Consider the following 13,902-nt stretch of genomic DNA (forward strand, 5'->3'; position numbering starts at 1 on the left):
TGTATCAATATAGATTTTAGATTTTGAAAATATCATCATTTTCATTTCCTTATGGCATATAACTAATAAATATAAAGGTATGCAATTTATATTTTTTTCTTTATTTTTTCAAACAAATTTCATAAATTATGATTATATTATTCCCTCTTATAATTTATAGAAATCGTTGATATACTATCAAAAGAAATCTAAATTATTTTAAAAAAATTATTGTTTTTTATTTTTAATTTTACCTTATAATAAAAATGCAATATATAATAGTATATATATATACATTTTTTTTTTTATTTTTTGCTTATTACATTTTTATTTGTTAATTTTATTTTTTACTAAATATTTTTCTCGGTAATATAAGTACTGCTTTTTTTTTCTTTATCACAATTATTGTTCCAACTATTTATAATTCATTTTTTTTATTCTTATTATTTATTTTTATTATTGTATAATGATTATTAAGTTGTTTTAAATTTTATTTAATTTTATCATTTTATTACTTATCCTATATAAACAAAATTATGGTACTATATTTGATTATCTCTGTTGTTTTTTTTTATTTTTTCTTTCCCTAGATATATCAAGGTTTGAATTATCGATAATGTGAATTTTGTTATTTTTAAATTCAAATTGCAAAAATATTATATATTCATGATTGTATAATTTTTGTACTTGCAATTTGATATGTCCTAACATTTTAAATATATATTTTTTTTACCCTAAACCTTGAAAAAATATGTTACCTTTTATCAAAAAATATAAGTTATTAATTTATTTCTAAATAGGTATATCTGGATAGTTATTCAAATATTACACTTTTAATTTTTTTAATTTTATCACTATAAAATTTAATGTATTTGTGATGATATATTCCTTATTGGGGCTATCTAATACATTTCTCATTTTTGATCACAAAATATTATATATACTATTTTTTCTATCATATCTATAACTTTACATCGTTTTCAATTTTATTTACATATATGGCACTTCCCTTTACCCCAAAACATATATCAAATAGCGAATATTTTATGATAAAATAATGCAAGCCCCTTTTATTTGTTCATTTTATTTCAGCGGCTAGTTATGTGTATCATATAAAATGAACAAATAAAAGGGGTGTTGCACACACACATTTGTTATATATATACACATTTAATATAACACATTTATTTAGCACATGTGTTATATACAATTAAAGAATGGTAACTCCAAGTATCAATACATTCCCATTACGGGGAACTATTTAAAGTTGAAAAAAAAAATAATAAATTATGAACAGAACTGATATAAGCTTAATATAAATCAAACTTTATTTGGTGTATTGTTTTTATATTTTTTTATGCATAAACCTATGGAAGTATATATTCATTTATTATGAGAAAAGGCAATTTTTACAAGACGATAAGAAATGCAACTCAAATTATATAAGTATTTTATAGGTACATAAGTTTTTTTAAAAGGCTATAAAATTATATTTTTTTTCATTTTATGGAAATCGAAACAGGTTTAATTTTTATACAGGAGTCATATTCGTTTTTATATAATTTTAAAAAATTATGTTTTGAGTTATTTTATGATTTATTTAATAATTTTAGCAACTAAATTTTTCAAAAAAAAAAAAATGTATTGTGTTAGTTGCATACATTGTAAAATATGATCATCAATATTTTATATTTCGATATTCATGGCAATACAATTAATCTTTTTAATTTACGATATAAAAAATATTTTAATTTTAAAGCTCGAAAATTAGCATATGAAGGAAAAAGATACATAAAAGTATATAAAAAAAAATTATTACTTTATTTATAAAATGTTATGTTAAAATATCCATTTTTTAGTTGTTACTTTTAATTTCTCCTTATGCACTATTATAAATTATGCATGGAAATAAAATCGTAGTTATACGTATTTGTGTATACATATATATATATAAGTATATACATTTTTATTATATTATTTATAGATATAATCTAGAAATTTAATTAATAATATTTTGCATGCCATATTAGTAGATATTCAATGATCAATTGGTGCCATAACCAGAACTAATATGTCTAAAAATTAAATTTGTGTTTAAAACAATTTTTTCATACTAAAAAAAATAAATGAAAATAGAAAATTACTAATATAGAAAAAATATAACTTTTTTCTGTTTCATTAATTTGAAGATTTAATAGCACATTTTTTTGAATTATTTTATTTATTCTATTATAATCATATTTTTATTTTTCCAATGTACTTTTAAATAAAAATTTTTATTTTTGTTGTCATAATTTACAAAAAAACTTTTAGCGTTTTTTCGATTTTCATTTCATAAATTAAATCGTTTATTTCTTTTTTTTCTATTCTACTTATTTTATGTGCATTTTTTTACTACGATTTTATTGTTAATTGTTTGTTTTATTTAGTGCTTAATGCAGTTACTATAAACTATTTATGGATCCTTTTTTTTTCATAATTTCTGTGGATATTATATAGTTGTATAATGTTAACTCTCTTATATATGTGCATGTAATAATTAAACTTTATTTTCTATAATAATAGAAAAAAAAGTATATATTTTTTGTAGCTAAATCGGTTGATCGATAAAAATAAAAAAACGGACACACATAATTAAACATATATTATTAAGAAGTTTTGTGATTTATCTACTTTTTTTTTAATCGTATATATCGAAAATTTTATTAATTAAAAAATATGGTAAAATTAATGTAAATATCGTCATCAATTTTTATAATTAAAATTTTTTTAATTTGTTAAAAATTGTGCGCAAATGTATATTAAAAGTTTTTATAGATTTAATCTATTTTCATATAGTAACAGACGATAAATAACGTTAAATTGAAAATCCTTAATAATATAAAATAATAAAAAGTACTTAAATCTATAAATAAAATAAGTGAAAAAATGAGAAAATAATATATAACCTTTAAAAAAATATATATACAACCACCTCAATATATGTTCGATTTAATTCATTCATATATTTGTGCAGAATTAATATAACTTTCCATATATATAGTATAGTTCTGATTATATATAACAATTATACGTCGATTAATATAAAGTTCGAAAATTTTTATATAGATTAAAATTCATTTTAAATGTTCACTATTTTTACACACATAAAAAAAATATATAATTACATAGACATTATATAAACACAATTTAAACAATTTTAATTTACAAGTTAAAAAAAAATAAGAAAACATAAAAAGAGTAAGACCGAGAAGAAAAAAACAAAAGATGCATATAAAGTTATAAAATAAAAAAAATGAATTTCAAACAAAATAAATATTATATTTTTTTAGTATCCTTGCTTGTTTTGGATAAATATAATAATAATGCTGGGGCATGTAAATCAAAAAATTCATTAAATGAGGAATCCTATATTTCAACAAATTTGATTTCTTTTAAGAATGTAACTAATTATCGAATATTAGAAGAAGCACTTATGGATGTAGAAAATGTAAAGGAAAATCTAAAGTATGTACAACAAGCTAAAATGGAAGAAAATGAATTAAATGTTGAAGGTAATGCGCAAAAAGAAAGTCCAATACCTAGTGTAAAATCGAAAAGTGAATTAATAGAAGAAAAAAAAAAAATTAATGAAACTAGTGCATTTATTACCGACGAATTAGTAACTAAATATTTAAACATTTGTGATAGTGTACATAATAATACTTTTATTTATAATAATGATGAATCTTTTAATAAAAGTGAAGATTGTACTTTACATAAAAATCTAATAGATGAAAAGAATAATTCAAATTATGAAATAATAGGGCATGGAAAATTAAATGATGTATCGGTTTATGGTATGAATTATGCATTGAGCAATATTTCAGCAATTAAAGAATGGAATACCCATATTTCTTATTTAAATTATTTAAATTTAACAAAAGAAACAATTGAAGATAAAATAAAAAGACATGAAAAAATTGATCCAAGTAAATATACATTAAATGATGCAAACATGTTAAATAATAATAGTTACCTCTATTTAATAAACGGTTTACCATGGCCATTTAGAAGTCATGATGCTCCTTATGAATATTATCAAAAATATTTTCCCGATAAAAATATGATTTTAATAGTTAATAGGTCAATCAAAAATGCCTTTAAAGATGTTTCTGGTTATACTAGAATTCGAAATTATGAAAGCTTTTTTTGTTTATATCCAAAAACTAATGATATGTATACTCCAGGTTTAGATTATGTCTCATCAATTCTTTATGATGTAAGTATTCCACCATTTTTAAAAAATAGTATACTTAATCAATTATTTCCAAAACTTATTCTCGATTTAAATCAATCTTCAAGAAAATATACTAAAGTTGGATTATCTTTAACTGATGAAGAAAAGGCAAGTTACCTACTATCACTACAAATCAAAGGGGATAATAAAAAACTTAAATCAGTAGATAATAAAATAAAAAATTCACTAAATTCTGCAGATAACAAAATAAAAAATTCATTAAATTCTGCAGATAACACCGAAAAACTCAATATATTATGGATAATATTTGTTAATCCAGTATATAAGATTATTGAAATATGCACAAGTTTTATACAAAAAACAATTAGTATATTTCAATAATATGATTGTCAATCCATATTACGCATGTATATATATACTATTCTTTAAGAATATGAAGCTATATGCTTTATCTTTTTAATAATTGACTTTTATTAAATGGAATTGTATATGAAAAAAAATGACATAAGGAACGTTCATGCACTTGCATGCTATTGTCTTTATAATATTTTGTTTCAATATTTAATTTTTGTACATTACTTTCTTGAGTTGTTTTCTTGTTTTATTTTTTTTAAGTATTTCAACGTTTTAATACAATCAACTTTATGTTTCAATTTTAAAATATAATTTAATTAACTCAAAGGTACAGTTATTAAAAAATGTCGAAAAATATATGAACAATTCATAAAATAAAAGGTTAGCTAGCTAAAATGAAAAAAAAATATAGAAAGTTCACGCATTTACACATAAACATATAGATTGAACTGTTTTCACTTTTGATTTTTTGCAGACGTCATTCCTATACTTACAGACTATTACTACATTATTTTATTTTTATTGGTTCTTTATTATAAACATGGATGGTTTAGACTCAAACGAAAAAACACGAAAAAAATTATTAATTAAAACTAAAAATAGTAAAGTATTATATTTATATATAGCTTAAGTTTTATTAGAGTTTTCAAAAAAAGAAGGAAAATAATAAATTTCAAAAAAAAAAAAATAAATGAATAAAAATACAAATCGGTATCACTTCACATATGAAGGCATCATGAATAGTGAAATTTTGGTGTAATTGGATAAACCAATAAATACAAAAACATAAAACAAAATAAAATTATGAAAAAATATATATATGCAATATTCCAAATTAATAATACACGGATTATTATTACAAATTGGGGCAAAAAAAATATAAAATTATATGATAGATAGAAATAAATTAAAGACAAGATATATCGTGCTTTATTTAAAAAATATTGGAGATTTCCAATATTTTTTATGGTGAAAAAGCAAAACATATTTTTCGATGAAAATTAATATGACTTAAACATAGATTCAAATAATCTTCATTTGATGGTATATCCAAAAAAAAAGGAAAAGGTACCAAAGACAAAAGGAAACAAATCCACATGAAATAAGTATGATTGATAATCGAGTTAATTTTAAAATTCCATTGTCACAATAATTATGTCTTATATTAGTTAGTGTATTAATAATTCTACTGCAATTCGTATTGTCTACTAATGAATTAGCTTTTTCAATAATATCATTTTTAAATATATTTACATTATTATTAACTTCTTTAAGTAAAGTTAAAACGCTTTCAAATTTTATATATTCAATAGCTTTTTCAAAATATGTTTGAATAATAGATTTTTTATTATCGCCGGGTCCATTTTTTGGTGTGTATTCTGTCCATGATATATTATCCAACTTTTCTTCATCTAAATCGCTAATATCAAAAATTTTATCTTTATTAATTTTTGATTTTAATACAAATACTTTAAGTATATTATCATAATCGCTATCTGAATAAATCGGAAATTTATTACGTCTAACAGCAAGGTATTTTTCGTCTGTAACTTTAGAGTTATAATTGATATTGTATTTTTTGTCGTTATTTTCACATGATGGATCTTCAAAACACATCTCATAATCATTTATCAATCCAAACTTATTTAAATGTTTCATATAAGCATCTGTTCCCATGAGATAATGTTCTTCAAATTGGACATTTTCTTTTGTTACACATGTTCCTAGTAATGATTTTTTAATAATACTTGATATAACATTACTTATATATTCATTATCATGTGTAGGAATTATTATCCACATATTTTCATTTATAATTTTTGAATTTTGTTTATATTCTTCCTTAATTTTATCAAAATAACTACTATATACTTCAACACTATTGTATACATCATTTGTATTTAAAGAATCAAGATAGTTTGTATATTTTTTTATAATGTTTTTATTAATAAGTGATTCATCTGCATTTTGTAAACAATAACCAATTTGATTTTCACTTAAAAAGTCAAAAGTAAATTCATTTTTTAATATTCGATCAGATATAATACAACTAGTTCCACCCAAAACAGATAAACTTAACAATAATGTCCCTATTATTAAAATGATAATTGCTAAAAATCCAAAAATTCCACTAAAAAAACCAAGTAATTTTGAAAAAAATTTTTCATTTATGGTATGCCCTCTTATTAAAAAATATATATAAGATAACATTCCTATTAATATAAGTAATGAAAATAATAATATTATTATACTTAAAATTATCATTGTAACTGTAAATTTATTTAATACATATCGTATTTTTAAATTTTCGTCATGTTTTTTTATATACATTCCTAATTTACTTATTTTTAATGATAAACTCGGAACATTATTATATACAGTATTAATTATAGCATTATCTACATTACTGAATATTTTTCCAACTTCTTCTTTTGAAGAATCTATAATGGATTCAGCCTGATTTAATAGATCATCCCCCTTAGCAATAACTTCTTCCAAAGTAATTTTAAGTTTTTTTAAAATTGGATATGTGTGAAGATATCCGTTTTCTAATTTTTTAACATTTTTATCTATGTTATCTCTAAGTTTTGCTAGCATTTTGAATCCGGTTTGGTATTCTATACAGATAAGAAAAGAAATAGATTTGAAAAAGAAACTTATTTAGATGCAAAAGAAAAAACGTGCGTAATGATAGAAACATACTTAAAATAATAGGAAATCCCTTATCCTTGTTCAAATTCGTTTTTTTTTTAACAAATTCTTTCATGAGTTGATATTGATTTATTACTGAAACAGCATCAGTAATAGCATGCTCTAAAGAATAACATTGTGGATTTACATTTTTTGTATCGGGACATTTATCAATAAGAAATTGTTCAACTGTTTTTGATAATCCACAGATATTCATATTAATTCCTTTTTGTGTATCTGCAAAAATAAATATTGTCCAAATTCCCAAAAAAATAAGACAAATAAGAAAACAGCAAACTATCAAATTAATTACTAAATTATAAGCTCTCTTTTTTACAATATTTATAACATTACTATTTTCTTCATTTTCATTACTATTATGAAGCTCATCAAGTTCTTGATTATAATTATCCTTAATACTATTACCATGTGTGCTATTAGAATTTCTATAAGCTTTATTTGTTTTTGTCCATTCTTCTTCTTTATCTTTATCATTATTATTTTTGCGTGAATTAGAAAATTTTTTCAATAAATTTTTAAACCAATTAGTATACAAAATAAATGAAGCTAAATAAACAATAATAAAAATTACTATAAAAAAAAAAAAAAAAAGAACATATGGATTTCTTTCCATTATTTTTATAGCACTTTTCCCATTAAAATTGTCAAGGTCGTCCATTCTCCATGACGAATATAAACGTTTGAATATACTTTTATCGAATTCATTATGATGTATTTCAAGATTTATACTTTTATTTTTTCGCCCACAATAATATCCAAACTCATTTTGTATAATGCCGTTTAACTGATTTAATTGGCTTTTTATTGATTCTATTTTTTTGATACTTATTAATACATTATCAACTTCCCCCATTATGTTTGATCTTGTTTTCTTTTAATAACTATATTTTTCTTTTTCTTAATATTTGTTTTCAAAGATATATGTATTATATTTCGACCAAATTAAATAAAAAGGGCCCCTCACTATAATAATTAATTATGTGTATACAAGTATTTTGAAGTGGATACATTAGTATGAGTATTTAACAAATAACCAATAAAAATAAAATATAACTGAAAATAATTTTATGAATAAAAAATTCCAATTTTATATTTCAAAAAGCCATTAATTTGTATATTTTATAATAATGTGTACTATGTATTTGTTAAATTTTCAAGCGTATATATTTTTTCATATACAATCTCCCATTGATACATAACCCTGTTTATATTGTAAATTGATTTAAAACATATTTTAATTTGTCTTTAAAATGTGATTAAAATATAAAATCATACATATTTTCAAAAGGTGTTATCCCTTGTCTTGCACATTTTGAAATAATATAATTTTTATCGATGGATTTGGCTATAGCAATTTTATGTTATAATGGTATGTATTGTTAGGACAAAAAATAATGTAAAAGTAACAAAATGAATAAACAAAATTGAGAAAAAAATAAATATATCACATTAAAGACAATGTTTGCATGTACATTATAAATGATTTTTATTTCATGCATGTATGCAACCAGATATTAGAATATTCCAAAACAAAATATAATTAGTGATACATTATATATCTACGCGTTTTTTTATTTTTATATTTTTCCTGTTAATTTAAAGATAATAGATAATTATGGATATATATATATATATATATATATATATATATATATGCAAATAAAATGTGATATAGCTTATATGAAAGCAATATATATTACACAAAACTACAAAAAAAAAAATTAATACATATATAATTGAAGTTAAAACTTTTCGATTTATAAAAAAATAAATACTTTTAAAATAAAAATTATAACTTTTCTTTATAATTAAAATTTTGTTTGTATTCGAAAAAAAGCATATTATCATATTTTAAAATTATGTCTTTAGTTAAATGAAATGAGTGCACATAAGCAATTCATATTTGTAATTTGGTTGTGTGTGTGTAACATATTTGTTAATTCTTTGTTTTTCGAATTAAATTGTATTTATAAAAATTATGCATTCAAAGAATAAACAAAACATGTTACATAGATTTGGGTGAATGTTTTATTCTTTATAAGAATAAAATGCTATGAATGAAAAAAGCTGAAATTTAATTTAACTAAATCCATAGTTTTATTTATATACCTTTTTTCATATAAAAGGAAAAGTGATATAATTGTTTAAATAAAACTTAAGAAAATTATGCATATATATTTTAAAATAATTTATTTTTAAGATCATAGCTATTTTTTCATACCTTGCAAAATATAGTTACACCCATAATTAATATTCAGTTCAATTTTTTTAAAGTGTTTATAATTTGTTCTCGATGTTTACAGTATTTAATTGCGATATATATATTTGCATATTATTCTATCGCTTCAAAAAATAATAAATGATAAAAAAGTGAAATGAAAAAACAAAATAAAAGAATAATAAAATAAAACGGGTTGTGACACAAATTTTTTAGCATTCATTTTCAAGGGTAATAATGAACAGTTATGATAGTATTTTCATATATGTATATATATATATAGAAATGTATAAAAAATAAAAAAGAAATTACATAAAGTTTGAAGGGTGGTCAAATACTTTATCTATCCATATTTGCTTTATTTCCTTTTGAAAGGTATGGTTTTTTTCTTTTTTGTGTTTATATATTTAAAATATACACATTTATGTAAACAAAATAAAGGATTTGTCTATTATAAGTTTATATAAATGAATAATAAATAAAATAACATAATATATTAGTATAAATACAACTGTTATATATAGTGCTCTAAATAAATATAATAATTTATGTGAAGAAACTAAAACGAAAAGCCAAACTATTATCTTTATTTCTTCAATTTGTTTTTATTTGAATTTCCAAAATGAATAAGAACTTATTTATATAATTTTCTTTTTGATTGAAAGTATTGCACAAATTAGCAATATTATTATATTTACTACCGAAAATATACAAAAAATTGTTACATATTTACTTAGCATTCTATTTTTTTTATTTTTTATTTTTTCCTTTTCATCACGACTTCTCCCTTCAGAATTGTCAGGACATTCTTGAATAAAACAAACAGAAGTTTCTGTAAATTTAGAACAAAATAATGAATGGATCGGGTTACTACTAACTCGTGCTCTTATCTTTATTCCAATATCGCATGTTTTTGAACATTGTGACCATTCTGTCCATTTATCACAATTACGCAACTCGTTTTCATTTAATATTCTCCTATTTAATGTTTGGTTATTTCTAATTCTGAAAAATATTATTTAAAAAAAAAAAATTAATAAATATGTTCATTGGGCATTATACATGCATATATTATTCGTTTGCTCTTTTTGTTAAAAGCATATTCAGGTAAAAAATGTATTTCTACCCATATATTCCTATTTATTTATATATATGTATGTATGTATGTATGTATGTATGTATGTCACTTGTTTTGCTGCGGCCCAGACTCTAAGAATGTATCATTGTATTGGGGGAATATGTCTAAATGGGTAAAATAAGTAATGAAATGAATAAATAAAATAAATTAAAAAAATATAAAAAAAGATAAAAGAGTAGCAACAGGTTGATTATTTGAGCACAAGACAAAATGTGTATTGAATTTTTTTTTTTGAAAAATTTAAAAATTACTAAGGCATGATTTTATTAAAAATAATAAAAAAAGATATCTTGAAATTGTAATAAACATTTTTTCTACAAAAATAAATGTGTTGTACTTGTGTAAAAGAGGATAATTTTTATAAGTAAATATGTGTATAAAACTTTATATTTGTTTTATTTATATTTCAAAATATGGACAGCAAATAGTACAAGCCCAAATAATATGTTAAATAATATTTCTAAATATGTAAGCTATACTTATTTTGTTATTTTTATTTTTTTTCGTATTAAAAATTTTTAATTTTAACATATAAACTATGAACGTTTAAATATATGTTGTAAGTATAAACATGTGTATATTTACAATCATTTATATGTATACTGTTTTAAAATTCGGGTTAAAAATAACAAATGAATATGAGAAAAAATAAATAACAAATAAAATAATATATGAACATTAACATTTATATTTTTTAAAACAAATTATGCATGTAAATATATCATAGCATGTTATAAATTTTATGAGAATTGTTTGGCATAATTTAAAAAATATTTTTTCTCCTGAACTTTTAAATATTAGCTCCGCATTTTGGTGGTTATTATGTCTTATTTGCGCCAAAAAAAGAGAAAAAATAAAAAATATATCTAGCCTTTTAATTTAATAAAATTGTAAAGACAACAAAATCGAGTTTCTTTAAAAAAATGTGTACATATATATCTGCAAATGGTTGATATTATTTAAAAAAATAATATATGTTTTTTTTTTTTTTAAATTAATATGAATATAAAAATAATGATTTATATACAACTATGTATATATGCTGTTTGAATAATAGTTAAAATGAGGTCATGAAATATGGGGATTAAGGTGCACAAACAATTGTGGCATTTAATATAAAAAAATGAATTTAAAAAAAAAAAAGAAAAAGCTGGAAAAATAAATTATAAATATAATAAGCATTTTTCACCGCATAATAAAGTTGTAAATAACAAACCAATACAACAGTGGAATGGGAAAAACAAAAATAAAAAAAATTGTAAAAAAAAAAAAACGCACACATAAGATAAAGTATGGTATGCAATATGAATAATAATTATAAAATATGTTTTTTTTCAACATCTCTAATTTTTTTATAAATCATTATGAGGGTTATAACGATAAGAGCGGCAAATGCTATTGAGAAAAAATAGGAAGTATTATTTCCTTTGTTAATAATATGCTCCAACTTTTGAGCTTTTTGTGCTAATATTTTTAATTCTTGATTATTGTCTATTTTGCTAGTTAATCGGTTTGTAATGTCTTCGATATTTTTTTTATGGTGTTGTGCATGAGAATGAAATAAATTTTTTAATCCACTTAATTCTGAAGTAAAAATTTTTTGAAAATTTTTTGGATCCGATTTATTAGTAATATTTTTTTGGATTTGTTTTATCTCGTTTTGCATATTCTGAATATTTTCTTTTAAAAATGTAATATTTTGTAATACTTTTTTATCATTATTAACTTGATAAGAAATAAAATCTTGAATTATTTTTAACATTGTTTTTAACATTTCTTCTTGGGATTGATTTAAATTTTGAGATGATAAAATTTCGTTCATTAAATTATTACCATTTAAATCATTGTAATTTATTTCTTCATCATTCTTTGCTTTTATATTATAATTTTCTAGATTATCATTTCCAGAAATAATTTCTTGTTCATGTTCTTTAACAATATAATTTGTATATACATGAAAATCAGTTATGCCTACAAATGTTGGTAAATATTTATTTACATGGGTAAGAGAAACTGACTTATCTTCATTAAAATTAAAAGATGAAAATCCAATATAATTTTCTTTAGGTAAATTTTTTTTTATAGTTAAACTATGGATATATGTAGATGTTTTAATATTAAATAAATAAATACGTATATCATTTTTTTGAGATGTTATTTTTACACTAATTAAACCATTATTTTGTAGTAAGTTTAAATTATAATTTTTTGCACTATTATTATTAAGGCTTATAGATTTATTTCCATTATTTATTAAAGCATATACAGATAAATCATTATCCTTTAATTGAAAATATATACATATACCACTAAATGTTTTTTTATATCCATATAACATAACATCTTCTTCATCTACAATTATTTGATCTTCACTATCGCTAGGCGATTTTACAGATAACTGATTTTCTAATATCCAAAATGCAAAACCATTTGTTTTATCTTTTTCATCAATTTTTACATTGTATGTTATATGTTTTCCAGTTTCATTTTTATAATAATTTGAATCAATAGACTCTTTATAATATTTTTTATATATATTAAAACTAAAATTAATATCAAACACGTCTGATTTAATTGGAGTATTATTATATAATAATCCCCTTCGGTTATATACATTGGGTATTAGTACTAAATATTTATTAGTGGAAGCTGCTGAATAATCTAAAACCCATCCATTATTTAAGTCGTCGATTTGAAATGGGGATTTAAAAGAATGTATTGGTGAAATAAAATTTTCATTTTTATTTGTTGACTCCCCCTCACATTTATTTATAAACAAAACAAATATTAATATGATTGAAATATGTGTAAATTTTGCATAATATTTATTCATTGTATTTCTATTTTAATCAAATATGTCAATAAAAACTTTTATTTTATCATTAATTTGGAGCTCATATGTTATTTAACTTCAAAAAATGACACTATGGAGCTTTCACAGGTGTTAAACAATGAAATGTTTGAAATAACGTAGGGAAAAAAGTTAAAAAACTGTAAATGAAAATGAATATCGTTAATGAAAATAACTTTATCAAATTAATATAACCTTTTGCCTAGAAAAAATGAAACATTGTGATAATGCCGCATAAGCTTTGGAAAAAAAAAAAAAAACTAACATATACGAATTGCAATATATTTAATCTGCATCGGTAGTATAATTATACATACGTATGCTAATTTATCAAATATGAAAATATAATTTTACAGCAAAAAAAACGAAAAAATGTGTTTATTTTTTAAAAGGTATGATGATAATGATAC

General features: G+C 20.8%; 4 protein-coding genes across 4 annotated transcripts; 1 reads left to right on the forward strand and 3 right to left on the reverse strand.

Annotated features, from left to right (window-relative positions):
* Positions 1–3,274: 3,274 nt before the first annotated feature.
* Positions 3,275–4,600, forward strand: PBANKA_0208900 (StAR-related lipid transfer protein, putative; the record flags this gene model as incomplete). The annotated part of the gene is made up of 1 exon (XM_034565030.1): positions 3,275–4,600. One exon carries the CDS (start codon positions 3,275–3,277, stop codon positions 4,598–4,600), a length of 1,326 nt encoding a protein of 441 aa, XP_034419815.1.
* A 996-nt stretch (positions 4,601–5,596) lies between these two features.
* Positions 5,597–8,138, reverse strand: PBANKA_0209000 (conserved Plasmodium protein, unknown function; the record flags this gene model as incomplete). Its single annotated transcript, XM_034565041.1, has 2 exons — positions 5,597–7,191; positions 7,277–8,138. 2 exons carry the CDS (start codon positions 8,136–8,138, stop codon positions 5,597–5,599), a joined length of 2,457 nt encoding a protein of 818 aa, XP_034419816.1.
* Positions 8,139–10,141: 2,003 nt separating this feature from the next.
* On the reverse strand, positions 10,142–10,950 carry PBANKA_0209100 (sporozoite stage TSP1 domain protein; the record flags this gene model as incomplete). Its single annotated transcript, XM_034565052.1, has 3 exons — positions 10,142–10,508; positions 10,691–10,745; positions 10,893–10,950. 3 exons carry the CDS (start codon positions 10,948–10,950, stop codon positions 10,142–10,144), a joined length of 480 nt encoding a protein of 159 aa, XP_034419817.1.
* Positions 10,951–11,956: 1,006 nt separating this feature from the next.
* Positions 11,957–13,474, reverse strand: PBANKA_0209200 (parasite-infected erythrocyte surface protein; the record flags this gene model as incomplete). The annotated part of the gene is made up of 1 exon (XM_034565064.1): positions 11,957–13,474. One exon carries the CDS (start codon positions 13,472–13,474, stop codon positions 11,957–11,959), a length of 1,518 nt encoding a protein of 505 aa, XP_034419818.1.
* Between the last annotated feature and the right edge of the window lie 428 nt (positions 13,475–13,902).

Source organism: Plasmodium berghei, assembly GCF_900002375.2.
Source record: "Plasmodium berghei ANKA genome assembly, chromosome: 2".
NCBI classification, from domain to species: Eukaryota; Apicomplexa; class Aconoidasida; order Haemosporida; family Plasmodiidae; genus Plasmodium; species Plasmodium berghei.